Source organism: Xyrauchen texanus, chromosome 36, assembly GCF_025860055.1.
Source record: "Xyrauchen texanus isolate HMW12.3.18 chromosome 36, RBS_HiC_50CHRs, whole genome shotgun sequence".
NCBI classification, from domain to species: domain Eukaryota; kingdom Metazoa; phylum Chordata; class Actinopteri; order Cypriniformes; family Catostomidae; genus Xyrauchen; species Xyrauchen texanus.
The window spans coordinates 4528105-4543263 of NC_068311.1; the positions used below are offsets into that span (position 1 = coordinate 4528105).

At 35.7% G+C, this 15159-nt stretch overlaps 1 protein-coding gene across 1 annotated transcript; it reads left to right on the forward strand.

Annotated features, from left to right (window-relative positions):
• Positions 1–1801: 1801 nt before the first annotated feature.
• On the forward strand, positions 1802–15152 carry LOC127630178 (phenylalanine--tRNA ligase beta subunit-like). Its single transcript, XM_052107650.1, has 17 exons — positions 1802–1898; positions 2396–2451; positions 3102–3256; positions 3425–3500; positions 4322–4437; positions 4523–4673; positions 4847–4955; positions 6028–6098; positions 6239–6300; positions 6428–6479; positions 7534–7595; positions 9561–9768; positions 9865–9945; positions 11839–11931; positions 12102–12219; positions 12484–12636; positions 14114–15152. The coding sequence occupies exons 1-17, from the start codon at positions 1841–1843 to the stop codon at positions 14263–14265; spliced, it is 1773 nt and encodes a 590-aa protein (XP_051963610.1). The 5' UTR covers positions 1802–1840; the 3' UTR covers positions 14266–15152.
• The last annotated feature ends 7 nt before the right edge of the window (positions 15153–15159 follow it).

The following is a 15159-nucleotide window of genomic DNA, read 5'->3' on the forward strand; positions in this document are numbered from 1 at the left end:
GATGTATCTTGAAAAGCATGGCCACCATCAACCAGTCAGCTTTTAGCAGCTGTTAGATAGGGTTAGAAAAGGCAGATTGGAATGAAACATGGTAGGCCTATTTATCTCTTGGCCCAAGAGGTCTTTGCAAAATTTGAAAGAAATTGGAGGCTGTTTTTTGTGTTTTTCATGCATATAAATAGTTGTATATACCGCTGTATTTCCCTCAGACACACACTATTAATACCATATGATAGATTTCCTCATTCTGAACAACTTTGCCTTAATAACATTCGCGTGAATCGTTTGTTAAATATTTAAGATAATTAAAAAAAAACCCTATGTCAAACTAGTCCTAGGCCGTTCGACCGATCGGAACCAAACCAGTGAAGAGCGATTCTAAAGAGCCCCAATATCAATAATTATCAAAAGAAGTTTGAACTTTTGATTAATCATCACAACGGTACTCTTGAATGGAATGAAATATTATCAACACATTTTTTAAATTTAGTATGTAAATATCAATCTGAGGACACATCAAAAAAAAAATTTTACACCTCTGCCTCTTGGTGGCGCTATAACAGTCATGAATGTAAAAAATGGCATATTTCTGTGCTACCTAACATGGTGGTTCTGAAAAATCAAGACACATTATCATTGTTTTAAGTGCTTGCTAATGGTCTGTCTAATTGATACTTACTTTTAAACACAATTTACAATTATATTTAACCAAACTACACAATGATAACTCTAAGACTTTATAGATATTACAGTTACATTTTTGTTAATGCACAATTTTCTGTAAAGCTGCATTGAAACGATGTGTGTTGTGAAAAGTGCTATACAAATAAAAATCACTTGACTTGACTTAATATTGGTTGCATATGTACTTAAATAGCTTGAACCCCTTGAATAGCTTTTAATTGCTACTTGAAACTGTATTAAACTTTTTCCATTAACATTAAATTAAATTAAATCAAGAAATCACAACACTTAAATACTCTAAAATAATTTTAACGATTTAGCATCAATTTAAAAAAGTTACTCAGAGATCCTTAGAAGACAAAAATGTCTGCGTCAAAAAACTGCCATAATAATAAGAATATAAAAAGAAAAGAATATATTAATATTCTTTTCCACTTTTAATTATCAGGATCAGTCCTGATCATAACTACCAAATATGTATTCATTTTCAGGATTTTAACCATTTAAATGCCAGTTTGTTTATATAATGCCACTTTTTTCCCCCACAGATTATCACAGTCTGGGATATGTCAATGATTAGCAACAACATTTATTTTGATTATTTAAATTTTTTTGTGTAGTGTCAGATTTTAAAAATAATAAATAAATCTCACACTCAGTACCAGTAAAATATTTTATATATTAATATTATTTTCCACTTTCACTGACCTGTTCACTGAGCAATGTGTGGGGGTGAGAAACTGATCAATATTTAAGTCCTTTTTTACTATAAATTCTCCTCCCTCCCCAGTAGGTGGCGATATGTGTGAAGAATGAGAATCACCAAAAACAAAAGAAGGACTCTTCTTTTGTGGAGATTTATATTAAAAAAGGACTTAAATATTGATCTGTTTCTCACCCACACTTATCATATCTCTTCTGAAGTCATGGATTAAACCACTAGAGTCGTACGGATTACTTTTATGCTACCTGTATGTGCTGTTTACTGTTAACCATTTAATGATCAGTGATTGTGCAATTTTCTCAAAAAAAAAATATGAGACTTTTATTTTGTAAAACATTATATGGCTGTATCGAATCGGGCTTTTATTTTGAAAACGGATGTTAGTGTCGTGCTCTCCGGAACCGGATGAGACTCCGGTGATCAGCTGTAACCATGCCGACTGTCAGCGTGAAGAGAGATCTGCTCTTTGATGCCCTCGGACAAAAATACAGTCAGTGTTTTGACATGTATACATATTTATAAACATAGCGGAGTAAAACAGTGTCATCTTTGTTTGGGAAAAAAAGAGCTAACTGTGTGTGTGATTGTGTTTCCTTTTGGGAAAATGATGGAGGACTATCTAAGTAAATAAATAACATCATGTACTTCATTTGTTCAACCGTTTATCACTTCATAATTGCTGAATGAGTTGATATTGTGACTCAAAATTAATTCGAGTTATACGAGTTTAATTTCTCCAGTGTGTCGCAGTGATTGCATCATATCCACATTATTCAGAAATTTTAATGAATGCTGATAATATTTTGGATTGTAGTTGAGTATATAGTTTTAGAGTCTGTTGCTAGTTAAAGGCAGAAATACTTTGTCTTATAATGTAATTAGTATTCTTCATTCATTAGAAAAGCTCGGCTGTCAAATGGAAAGCACCGCGATGACGTCATTATAATGCATTAAATAATATTATATATATATTTCTCTTATGTCTAGCTGATGAAGAGTTTGATGAACTATGCTTCGAGTTTGGCCTCGAGCTCGATGAAATCGTAAGTCATGAAATTAAATTAATTTACAAGCTGATAATTGAAGTGACTGTGTTATATTAATGTCAAATAGTGTTTACGATTGTTTTATTGTTATTTGCTATGTAAATAAAGTAAATATGAATTATTTCACATTCAGTATTTAAATAAAATATGACCTATTCCATGTTTTGTTTTAATGTAATGAACAAGTAAATATGGTTTATTTTTACATTAAATATTTAAATAAATATTACAATTGATATTTACCTATTACATGTTTTGTTATAATTTAATGAACAAGTAAATATGGATTATTTTTACATAAAATATTTAAATAAAAAATTACAATTGATATTTAACTATTACATGTTTTTGTTATAATGTAATGAACCAGTAAATATGGTTTATTTTTACATAAAATATTTAAATAAAATATTATAATTGATATTTACCTATTACATGTTTTTGTTATAGTATAATGCACATAATAAATTCATAAAATATATATTTAAAATTGTTGTAATATATATATATATATATATATTGCATTGATGTATTCATCATGCTATTCCTCAAAATTGTCATTATGCTATTAATTAATCTATTTACATTTGCCTGTTTACTGTTGACTCATGCATTGATGCATTACTTTGTCCTTATTGTCTCTCAAGACATCAGAGAAGGACATCATAAGCCGTGAACAGGGCGATCAGAAGGCCGAGGGGGCGTCTGATGTAGTACTGTATAAGATCGACGTTCCAGCCAACCGTTATGATCTGCTATGTCTGGAAGGACTCGTCAGGGGTCTGCAGGTCTTCAAAGAGAAGTAAGACCCTGGATTTAAATTGTATTTTAACTTTTTCTATCTATAAGGATATGCATTGAAATACCTTTGCTGTTGCTTTAACTTCGCATTTCTGGTTAATTGACGTGCACATTGTGAATTTGAAGTATAAGGATGAATTTGCCTTTATACAGTTTTGTGTCTTTATAGGATGGGAGCGCCACGATACAAGAGGGTGAGTCCTGTGAATGGAGCAGAGCCTCAGCGGCTGGTCATAACTGAGGAGGTGAGTGTTTTATATCGAGCTCATATTTGTTAAAAGTGCACTCAATTGTTTGATCGTAAAGGGCTAGTTCACCTAAAAATGAAAATTCTCTCATCATTTACTCAACCTCATGTCATCCCAGATGTATATAGCTTTCTTCTTCTTCTGCTGAACACAAATATTTTTAGAAGAACATCTCAGCTCTGAAGGTCCATCAAATTGAAGTCAAGAAGTTCCAAAACTTTGAAGCACATAAAGGCTGCATAAATGTAATCCATACAACTTCAGTTGTTAAATCTGTGTCTTCAGAAGCGATATAATAGGTGTGGGTGAGAAACAGATCCTTTTTTTACAATAAATTCTCCTCCCTGCCTAGTAGGTGGAGATTTGCACAAAGAATGAGAATCACCAAAAACAAAAGAATAACTTAAAAAAAAAGAAAAGGACTTAGATATTGATCTGTTTCTTACCCACACATATCATATCTCTTCTGAAGACATGGATTAAACCACTGGAGTCGTAAGGATTACTTTTATGCTGCATTTATGTGCTTTTCGGAGCTTCAAAGTTTTGGACCCTGTTGACTTGCGTTGTAAGGATCTACAGAGCTGAAATATTCTTCTAAAAATCTTTGTGTTCTGCAGAAGACAGAAAGTTATACACATCTGGGCATGAGGGTGAGTAAATAATTAGAGAATATTCGTTTTTGTGTGAACTATCCCTTTAAGAGCTGATGCGAACAGCCATCAGCTCTAGTGAGAAATGGAGGACGATCATGGAGAGTAATCGACAAGGGGCTGCGCTGACAATGAAGTCACGTGTCCCTCTCTGTGTCCCTGTAGACGGCGTCTGTGAGGCCTCACGCAGTAGCAGCTGTACTGCGCAACATCACTTTCACTCAGGAACGATACGAGAGCTTCATAGAGCTGCAGGAGAAACTGCACCAGAACATCTGCAGGTTATTGGCTCTTATCTTATTTTACTATGAGAAGTCTCCGGAGGATTATTTTGCAGAAATGATCAATGCATTCTTCTTTCTTCAGGAAAAGAACTCTGGTTGCCATAGGAACTCATGATTTGGACACCATCTCTGGCCCTTTCACCTACACAGCCAAACCGCCTGGTGATATCCTCTTCAAACCGCTCAATCAGAGCAAAGTATACACCGCCACCGAGCTCATGAGTCTCTATAAGGTGAGCTCTGATTGGCGAAGTCTTTGGGATAGGCTTCTATTAGCTGTTAAAGCTTTCTGACACTAATAAATGCACTTGATTTGCTACTTTGTTGTGCTCCTATTGATTAGAAGATTTATGTCCAACAGCATCACTCAATGAGAAAGGAAATGTAATCAATATTATGGTTTTAGACTGACAGTCATCTGAGACACTACCTGCATATAATTGAGAATGAACCTCTCTACCCCATCATATACGACAGCAACGGAATCGTCCTGTCTATGCCTCCTATCATCAACGGTGAGTCAAATATACATATATACACTCACACAAGGCATAATCTTGTATTATTTACTAGAGGTCAACTGTTTGGTAAGTAAAAAAGAAAAAAGTAATCCACTAAAAATTACTAACTACTTCTCTCACATTATAATCAGATTACTTTACTGGTTACTTCATTGAAAAAGTAATCACTTTACTAAGTACTTTACTTTTAAGTGACTTTCTAAAACTCTTTTTCCGCTCCACAAATTCAAAATAATGTCTATTTTCTCTTTGTTCATTGTCACACGCCCTTCAGATGTCACAGAAATGCAAACAGACCTACATATGAATACACATTTTAATTGTATTACACATAAATAATACTTTTTTTTAAATATTTGTAACCCAAGTACTTGGAAAGTAATTACTTTAATTGAAAGTCAGTAACTGTAATCTGATTACAATAATTTTAAATGTAACGTGTTACACTTCTTTTTGTGCCTAAAAGTAATTCGATTACAGTAACGGGTACAGTAGTACGGCATGTGTAGTCATGGCCTGGCCCTTCCCTCCTCCTCGTCACAATCTCCCAGGGCATGCATTTATAAGGAGAAAACCAGAGGCCCTAAAACTGATCCCTGTGGCACTCCATAATTGTTTACATAGACAAAATGGTAGCAGTCTGCTAAATAGGACCTAAACCATTCTAATGCAAGTCCACAAATGCCAACATAATTCTCCAACCTATTGAAGAGTATGTTGTGATCTATGGTATCGAAGATCTAAAAGCACTAGAAGAGAAATGCAGCCGCGATCAGATGATAGGAGCAAGTCATTTGTAACTCTGATAAGTGAAGTCTCTGTACTGTGATGAGGTCTAAATCCTGACTGAAATTGTTCATATATACTATTTCTCTGTAGAAATGAACATAGTTGGGAGGACCCTACCTTTTCTAGTATTTTTGACATGTATACAGTATACTGTATGTACTTCATTTCTATGTTAAGTTTGAGCTTAGGGTTAGATTTGTTGCCTTATTTTCTGCATAGATTTGTATATATAAAAGATCAGTTCGTTTAAATGTCTGTTGTTGTTTTTTTGTCCCAGGGGACCATAGCAAAATTTCATTAAACACAAAGAACATATTCATTGAGTGTACAGCCACAGATCTTACAAAGGTAAGCTAAATTCTGGTACAGAAATTTGGTCATGTTTGTTAACTGATCATATAAAACCAGAATACACATATAGAGTGTGTATAAAGTGTTTTAAATGTAGGATGCAGGTAAACATGTAAAACATTTATTAATGTGTATAGGCAAAGATTGTGCTGGACATGATGGTGACCATGTTCAGTGAATTCTGCGGGGAGCCGTTCACGTGAGTTATATTTATAAGTATAATTGAGTGTCCTCATAGAAATTAATCAAGAAGGACGTTTTTATTTTTTAAAAGTGTTGTGGCATATTGTTCAGTAGTGATATGTGCTTTTTTTGCTCTCTAACAGGGCAGAAGAGGCAGAGGTCGTTTACCCTGATGGCAGAATGTGTGTGTATCCTGTAAGTATTCAGTTTTTAATTTAACTTCAAACACCGCTATGAATATAATCTAAGTTAAAGAAGGTTAACATGAAGTCAACATATAATCAAAATTGACCCTATTTACTTAGATAATACATGTTCCTGGTCTTTTTATGAATGATTAATTGGTTCATGTTATCCCAAAGAGAAATATGTTTTTCTCTGAAATCAAATGCTTTCCCCTTTTCAACTGATGTCAGCAATCCCTTTTTATTTTTCAGATGATATAGAGACCACATTTCACAGTCTAATAAATTCCCAATAGATATAATCAAGTATCAGGTTCCTATTTTACTTTAGAACATTGTTTCTTGTGACTCGCCTTACTAAAATCGAGAGTTCAGAGCTGTAAAGCTTCTGGCAAACATTTGTGGCGAATCAAAAGCTCATTTGCATGCGAAAATAACGACTGGCAAATTTTCTGCAAATTTGAGGCAAGTTTGTGGCTGCTTTAGATTTTTTGTAAGGGTTAAAATAATTATCTAATTTCTAAACCTGGTCTCATTGAATCATGTAACCATACCTTTAGATACACTTTCACCCAAATCACGAGTAAAAAGGCAGATTATCAGTTCATAAACACTTACTTTTTGCCCTGTTCTTCACACAAAGTCAACACATGAGCTTAAAGTGTCAGAAGCACCACAAAATGACTTGGCGTCTTCAGCGATTAAGTTTTTTGTCTCACATTTGCTTATTATGACACTGTTGGTTAGGTTAAGGTTTAGGGTAGGGAGGTTGGTTTTGTTGTTTTAAAACTTGATAGAGCATTAACCTTTAAAACCCTAATCTGTTTGGAATTTTATATAGGCCTCGTTTAACAGTTAACTCTCTTTTAGCACCACACAGTGGATATTTCACTTCAAGACTGCCACGAAACTTCCAAGGAACCACATAATTAAAAAAAAAATAATTTTGCAAAACAAATTACGCCACAGTCACATAATTGTCATGAGATCAGTCTATCATTCTAATTAAAATGAACTTTTAAAAATAAGTTATACATTTTGTTTTTGCTGATTGTCAACTCTAGGAGCTGGCTTACAGGATGGAGACGCTCTCTGGGGATTTTATCAACAAAAAAGTCGGGATCAAGTAAGTTTGATCTGAAATTCAGAACAGTGTAAATGTTTAATATTAAAGCAATATCACACAAGCGAGAGTGCTGTATGACCTTATATCAGCACAGCTGTGATTCTGCCGCAGGTAATCACTGCTGTGATGATTAAGGGCCATAAAGCACGATTGTGAGTGTGATGGTGCTTTTTAACAACAGTTCAATGAACAAGTAAATAAAAACATGACTGTCACAAAAATAAATCTAACTTGTGCATGGAACTTCTTTCTTACGCCACTGATCAGGATCTGCAGTTGCTAGTTCAAAAGATGTGCCCAAGCCCCCGTTACTTATACAAAAACATCACTTTAGAACTAGTAATGACGGCTTGGGCTTTTACTAACAAGTTATTGAAGAAACAATGATGTGTGTGTTTTGAGAGAGAGAGAGAGAGAGAGTGTGATTGAGCATGTACTATTACCCGTGACTCCCAAGCAGAGATGAACATTATAGCTACAGCTGTTTAACTCATCACTTTAGAACTAGTAACGACATCTTTGGGTGTTTCTAACGAGTTATTAAAGAAACGATATGTGTGTGTGTGTGTGTGTGTGTTTGAGAGAGAGAGAGAGAGAGAGAGAGAGAGAGAGAGAGAGAGCGAGCGATTGAGCATGTACTATTACCCGTGACTCCCAAGCAGAGATGAACATTATAGCTACAGCTGTTTAACTCATCACTTTAGAACTAGTAACGACATCTTTGGGTGTTTCTAACGAGTTATTAAAGAAACGATATGTGTGTGTGTGTGTGTGTGTGTGTGTGTGTGTTTGAGAGAGAGAGAGAGAGAGAGAGAGAGAGAGAGAGAGAGAGAGCGATTGAGCATGTACTATTACCCGTGACTCCCAAGCAGAGATGAACATTATAGCTACAGCTGTTTAACTCATCACTTTAGAACTAGTAACGACATCTTTGGGTGTTTCTAACGAGTTATTAAAGAAACGATATGTGTGTGTGTGTGTGTGTGTGTGTGTGTGTGTGTGTTTTTGAGAGAGAGAGAGAGAGAGAGAGCGAGCGATTGAGCATGTACTATTACCCGTGACTCCCAAGCAGAGATGAACATTATAACTTCAGCTGTTTAACTCATCACTTTAGAACTAGTAATGACAGCTTGGGCTGTTTCTAACAAGTTATTGAAGAAACAATGATGTGTGTGTGTGTGTGTGTGTTTGAGAGAGAGAGAGAGAGCGCGTGCACGCGATTGAGCATGTGCAATTACCCGTGACTCCCAGAGATGAACATTAAAGCTACAGCTGTTTAACTCTATTCCTCTGCTGCAGTGTTAGTCAGCTTCCTGAAGATAACGGCATTTGGTCAAATACATCCTATTTTCTCTGTGTACAAAATAGCCGTCCAAGCGGGCTCCTCCCTGATTATTTCACATTCACCGGTTCATTCTCTCCTTCCCCATGTTGAATGTTTACAATCTCCTCCTAACGTGGAAACTCTGGTAGGTAAGCACCTTATGTTATTCGTCTGTTGTGTCTCTCAGCTGTGATAAGCCTTAATGCTGAAGCTATAAGTTTAACTGTTTTTCCCAGCTGTAGTGTAATAGTAATTCAAGCGATCATGGAGCGAGAGACAGTGCCTATGACTTTAAAGAAACCGATTGCTGACTGACAGCGCTGACTCAGTCAACTTAACTTGCTCATAACACATCAAAACGGTCTATTGTCGCCACCTCCTGACTAAAAGCTTTAATGTCACAGTCAAAAATGAGAAGACACTCATCTAGCTGGTTTTTGACATCTGCGCTGCTCTTACACTTTAGTTTAGGATGCCACGAACACAAGTGGAGTGATACAAATAGTAACACGTCCGAGTGCTGATGGTGTGAGACATCAGCGCTCTTGGAATGTCTCTTGTCCAATCATATTCAAGGACCGGAACTAACTGTTGTATAATATCTCTTAGACATTTTCTTCTCTTGTTTCCTTTTTGCTCAGCGAATCAGCAGAAAGTATAGCTAAGCTGCTGACCCGGATGTGTTTGAAGTCAGAGGTCAGCGGTGAGGATGATCAGATCCAGGTTGAGATCCCGCCCACACGCTCAGATATCATCCACACCTGTGACATCATGGAGGATGCAGCTATGGCTTATGGATTTAACAATATTGTCAGGACCACGCCCCGCACTTACACGGTAGCCAATCAGGTTAGAGAATAACATTCATTCTTGCCAATCAAAACGTAAGATTTATCTGTTGACGCTTGAGATTGAGTTGTGACGAGTGTGTTCATGTGTTTTCAGCTTCCCCTAAATAAATTAACAGAGTTACTGAGGCAAGACCTTGCCTCCGCTGGATTTACTGAAGCTCTGACGTTCGCTCTGGTACAATATCACTTCTCTCCTATTTCTTTCATTTCAAATTTGCCTGAAAATCTTTAAATGGGGCTATATTATCAATTAAGACCATTTATAATGACACTATTATACAGTATATACATCTAACATTACTCAATTATAGGGTAGAAATAAGAAGGCTAAATATTTTCCAGATAATTAGGGATGCATATGATACTGACTCTCCTTATTCTGCCATCAAATCACTGTTTTGCTAGTAACAGTGCTTTAAAAATGCTTTAAAAAGCTATTTTATTATTCTAACAATAAATAATTTCCATTGAACATGGCTTGGATCTGTTAAACACATGACAGGCTAAAATGTTAAGATATCCTTAATACAAGATATAAAAAAAATATAACAATGATTTAAATGGGGAAAATTGTTATTTTTTTTACACACTCAAATTTAAACTCGCACCATTCATACATACTGTGACAAATTGCAAAGAAATTGGTCAAATAATAAAAGAAAGACTCCAATTATTCATAAATAATATTGTATGTGTGTATAATCTTATGATAAACAGAATATACATTTTTTTGGAAGAAAAAAAACTATTTTTTTTATGTGGTTGTCGTAACTTTGTAAACATGTAATTGTGGTTCTGTACACTCTACCTCTCATTAGTCTCATTTTATTCCACTAGGTAATTTTCAACACAAATGTTTTAGGCCTTAATTTGTTATTTTAAATAGCATATAAATGCAAAATCTCTAAAAGTTCACATTTGAAGCTTTTAAATGATACCTCATATGCCTGACTTGTGTATACGGACTCTTTGATGTTTTGAGCGTAAAAACATTTTGGGATACAGCGCCCCCTTTGGACTCTCTGGCGGTTCCATAGAGTTTAATATTGATGGTTATAGTCAATGGTTTTAATTTGGTCAATAATTGTCAGATAAATTGTGCATCATACAGATCATATTTTAATAATTTTTATTGGCTTTAGCACAATAACAATATAAAAGCTAAGTCTTTAAATTGACTATAATAATCACACTTTTTGTGACAATTTTTTCTTAATTTTTCTGTGGTGATTATACACAACCAATATATTTTTTAGGAGGGGGTTCCTCGCAAGGTGATTGTCATATATGGAGGTCATTGGCATCAAAAAGTTTGAAAACTCCTGATTTATAATATTAGTTATGGTTTCTTTCACCAAACATAATCATTTTGTTTTTCACCTTCTCTCTGACCCTTACTATTAAACAGGCTGTTTTTGCTGCTTAGTCTTTTTACATGTAAATTTCCTCTGTAAATTGTTTGTGTTGCGTGATATAAGCGCCAAGCGATCATCTGTGTTCCGCAACTCCCTTTGCGTCTAAAATAACGTATAATGTGCGAGTACGGGCAGCCAGTGGACTTTCTGGTGCCCCCTAGGGAGTTGGTGCCCTACGCAGACTGCGTAGTCTGCTTATAGGGAGCGGCGGTACCGTTGGTTAACCTCTTTACATATGAAATGTATCATAATTCACATGATTCTTCACGTTGATGAATAGTCACATAACTGAACCTTTTCTTGATATGAAGCCAAAATGACTTTTTCCCTTATGGGCCAAAATGAGATGTTGCTCTTTTCCATACAATGAAAGTGATTGAGTGATGTCAAGCTCCAAATATGACAAAAAACACCATAAAAGACTGATAAAACTAGTCCATATGAATTGTGTGATACATTCTGTCATTTATAAAGTCACTTATAATTTGAGTTAATGATGACAGAATGAATTCATTAATTACATACATTACTATATATTTAATGTGCTCAAGGTTGTGATTTCTAAAACCGTTTTTGAAACTTTGTTTCAATAAAATGGTATGGGTTTCAAATGAACAAAAAATAATGTATCTTGTCTTTTTCTCTCTTTTCAGTGCTCACAAGAAGATATTGCTGATAAACTTGGGAAAAACATTGCAGAAACCAGAGCAGTGCACATCTCCAACCCAAAGACTGCAGAGTTTGAGGTAACACACAACCAGTGCAATCCTCATTTGTATTTCTCACATCTGTCCACCGGAGGGTGCTCTGTCAGAGTTTAAATTAATTAGTTGGTAGCTTAGAGCTTCTGTAAATGATTTGTTACATTTGACCATTGTAACTTGACTAATAAATACTGGCTTTTACTGCCCTCTAGGTGGCGCGCACATCTCTTTTACCTGGTCTCTTAAAAACACTCGCAGCTAACAGGAAGATGCCCCTTCCTCTCAAACTGTTTGAGATTTCAGATGTCGTTCTTAAGGACGAAACTAAAGGTGTAGACACTGAAATTCAATGTGCAACTTTGACATCTCCATATAAAAAAAACAGTGGTTCTCAACTGGTTTTGCTTCAGGATCCAGATTTATTTTGATATCTTGCATGCATAATTACATGCAAAATTTATTAGAACTGTTTTCCCCAGCCCTATCAGAACAGACATGCAACCAATTTTTGGGTCGGAACCCACCAGTTGAGAATCGCTCTGAATAAATGCATGATGCTGATACATTTTCTCTCTCTCACTTGAAAATACACAGACGTAGGTGCTCGTAATAACAGGCGTCTTTGTGCCATATTCTACAACAAGAGTCCGGGTTTTGAAGTCATTCATGGACTTCTGGACCGGGTCATGCAACTGTTGGATGTCAAACCAGGCCGTAACCAAGGATACCACATCCAGGCGGCCGAAGGTGAGTCATAAATGTTAAAAGTAAACATGATGTACTTCCTCTGATACTTTGAGTGATTAGTGTTTGTGTACCTGTTAGTGGGGTTTATGGCCTCTTTGAGTCATATTTAATGATTTGAGTTGTTAATATTTAACAGTGTTTGAATGGAAGCAGTAGGTCAGCAAATCAGGAACTTTTACAGTTGCTTTGGTGGGATATTTTTAATTCAAAAGATTCAGCTCCTATTTTACTTACAGTTCTATATTTCTAGCTGATGGGCAGAATAGGTTTAAATAGACAATTCAGAGCGGTGTTAGTCTCCTTAGTGAACATTTTCATCTGTAATTTCGTTGACCAGACTAACACTGCTATAAATTGTCTCTTTAAACCTCTAATATCAAATTGGAGTTTCTAACCCATTGGAATGCCCAATTCCCAATGCGCTCTTAAGTCCTCGTGGTGACTCACCTCAATCCGGGTGGTAGAGGACGAATCTCAGTTGGTTCCACATCTGAGACCGTCAATCCGCACATCTTATCACTTGGCTTGTTGAGCCGTTACCGTGTGGAGGCTTCACGCTATTCTCCGCGGCATCCCCGCACAACTCACCACGTGCCCCACCAAGAGTGAGAACCACACATTATAGCAACCAGGAGGAGTTTACCCCATGTGACTATACCCACCCTAGCAACCGGGCCAGTTGGATGCTTAGGAAAACTGGCTGGAGTCTCTCAGCAAGGACATGGTTTTAAACATGGATTTTTATGTACACACTCAATTAAATACAATTGTATAATTGTAAGCTTTAACAAAGTAATTAAAGGGGTCATGACATTTATATTTTGACATACTATATTAGAGGTAATTATACTATAAAAACATACTTTAAGTTTCAGAACTCAAAACTTCCTCCGCATACCTAAAAGAGCATTTGACGAAACCAAGCTGCCAAAACAACTCATTCTCTACTTCCTTCATATTATGAAGTCACACTGTAGTAGACATTTGCATCTGACCACCTCCAGAACAACGCATTAATGCCTAGTCATACGCCAATCATAGCTGTGGGTGTTTACTGTGAAGTCTTAAAGGAGAAGCAACACAAAAACAGAGTTTTTTTGACAGAGGGCCAGAATGAGGTTGGACAACGATCATGTTTTACAAATACATGACTGTTTGTTGTGCAATAAACTTTAATTAATATTATAAGTGAACCTCAAGGAACATATTAAAATAATAATAATAAAAAAAAGGCATGTCATGACCCCTTTAACAATGTAATAAAGGTAACCTTAAGTCACTAAGTAAAATGTAAAATGAAGTCAAATGGGTTTTAAATGCCGTTTCTTGTTCATTTTAAAAGAGAGTGTCAGAAGACTTAAACTGCAAAAGTAACTATGACACGTAAACATCAGGTTTACTGCTGTGGACTTGGCTTTCTGCATTATTATTGTCTTTTTGAGTAGTGTCATTTTATTTCTATCTATCCTTCTTACAGACTCCACCTACTTTCCTGGTCGCTGTGCTGAGATCTTTTCACGTGGCAAAAGCATCGGACACCTCGGGGTCCTTCACCCTGATGTCATCCGTCGTTTTGAGCTGACAATGCCCTGCTCTGCCATTGATGTTGACATTGAGCCATTCCTGTGATGTCATAATTCAAATGATTTAAGCCACGCCTCTCAAATTCATTCTATGTCTTAGCTTCTCCCTCAAACGCTGTATCCATTCCTCACTGGCCACATGTATATTTTGTTTAGAAAATGAAGTCACTGTTTTACGAATTCTTGACTTGTCTACTGCTAGTACATGTTTTTCATATAATAAATGCCATGCCCATTTGTTTGTGTCCAGGACATGGATGCATTTTACAATGTAGAAGCAAATAAATATGGATGACTAAACCTAATAATGTCTAAATTGCCTGATTGTACATCCACCAATCAAACTGAAGAAAGTGTGTGTTGAAGGCGTGTTTACCAGCTTATCCTGTCTATTAACACAGAAGAGTGTTAAAGGTTGAGTGTGTGAAATGTCACAAACAGGCATTTGGCATTGAACTGAGGGTGTGTTTTCAAGTTCACTCAATCAACTCTAGCTGTTTGGTGCGAGAAAAGCAGGTGTGCATATGTCATGGTGTCTTTTAAAAGTAGGACAAAATTTGTAATTTGAGTGCATTAAATGCACGATCTTACAATGAATACGTTTGATAATGTAAATGTCTTAACCCCCAGACCCAAGCATTGATATTGATGCAAAAAAAATAATAATTCTCCTTGAAAGTGTTTAAGGAAGCCACAAGTTATAAAATCTATTTTTATGCATATTTTGTTTTGGGTTAGTTTTCGAGAAATGTTGCAAAATGGCAACTCTGAGCATTTAGGGTTGCACAATTTCAACATGTTTTTTATTTTATTTCAGAAATTAAATGGATTTCTGAATTCACAACACAATTGAACACAAAAGTATAAAAAAAAATTATGTATTAAAAGCAGAAAGGGTTAATTCATGAATGGTTAACAAATGTGATTATTTAATGAGACC

Coding starts and splice junctions, on each gene's coding strand:
- LOC127630178 (XM_052107650.1), top strand. CDS start 1,841: ATGCCGACTGTCAGCGTGAAGAGAGATCTGCTCTTTGATGCCCTCGGA. Junction 4,674..4,846: donor AGCTCATGAGTCTCTATAAG/GTGAGCTCTGAT, acceptor TTATGGTTTTAG/ACTGACAGTCATCTGAGACA. Junction 6,301..6,427: donor TTCTGCGGGGAGCCGTTCAC/GTGAGTTATATT, acceptor GCTCTCTAACAG/GGCAGAAGAGGCAGAGGTCG.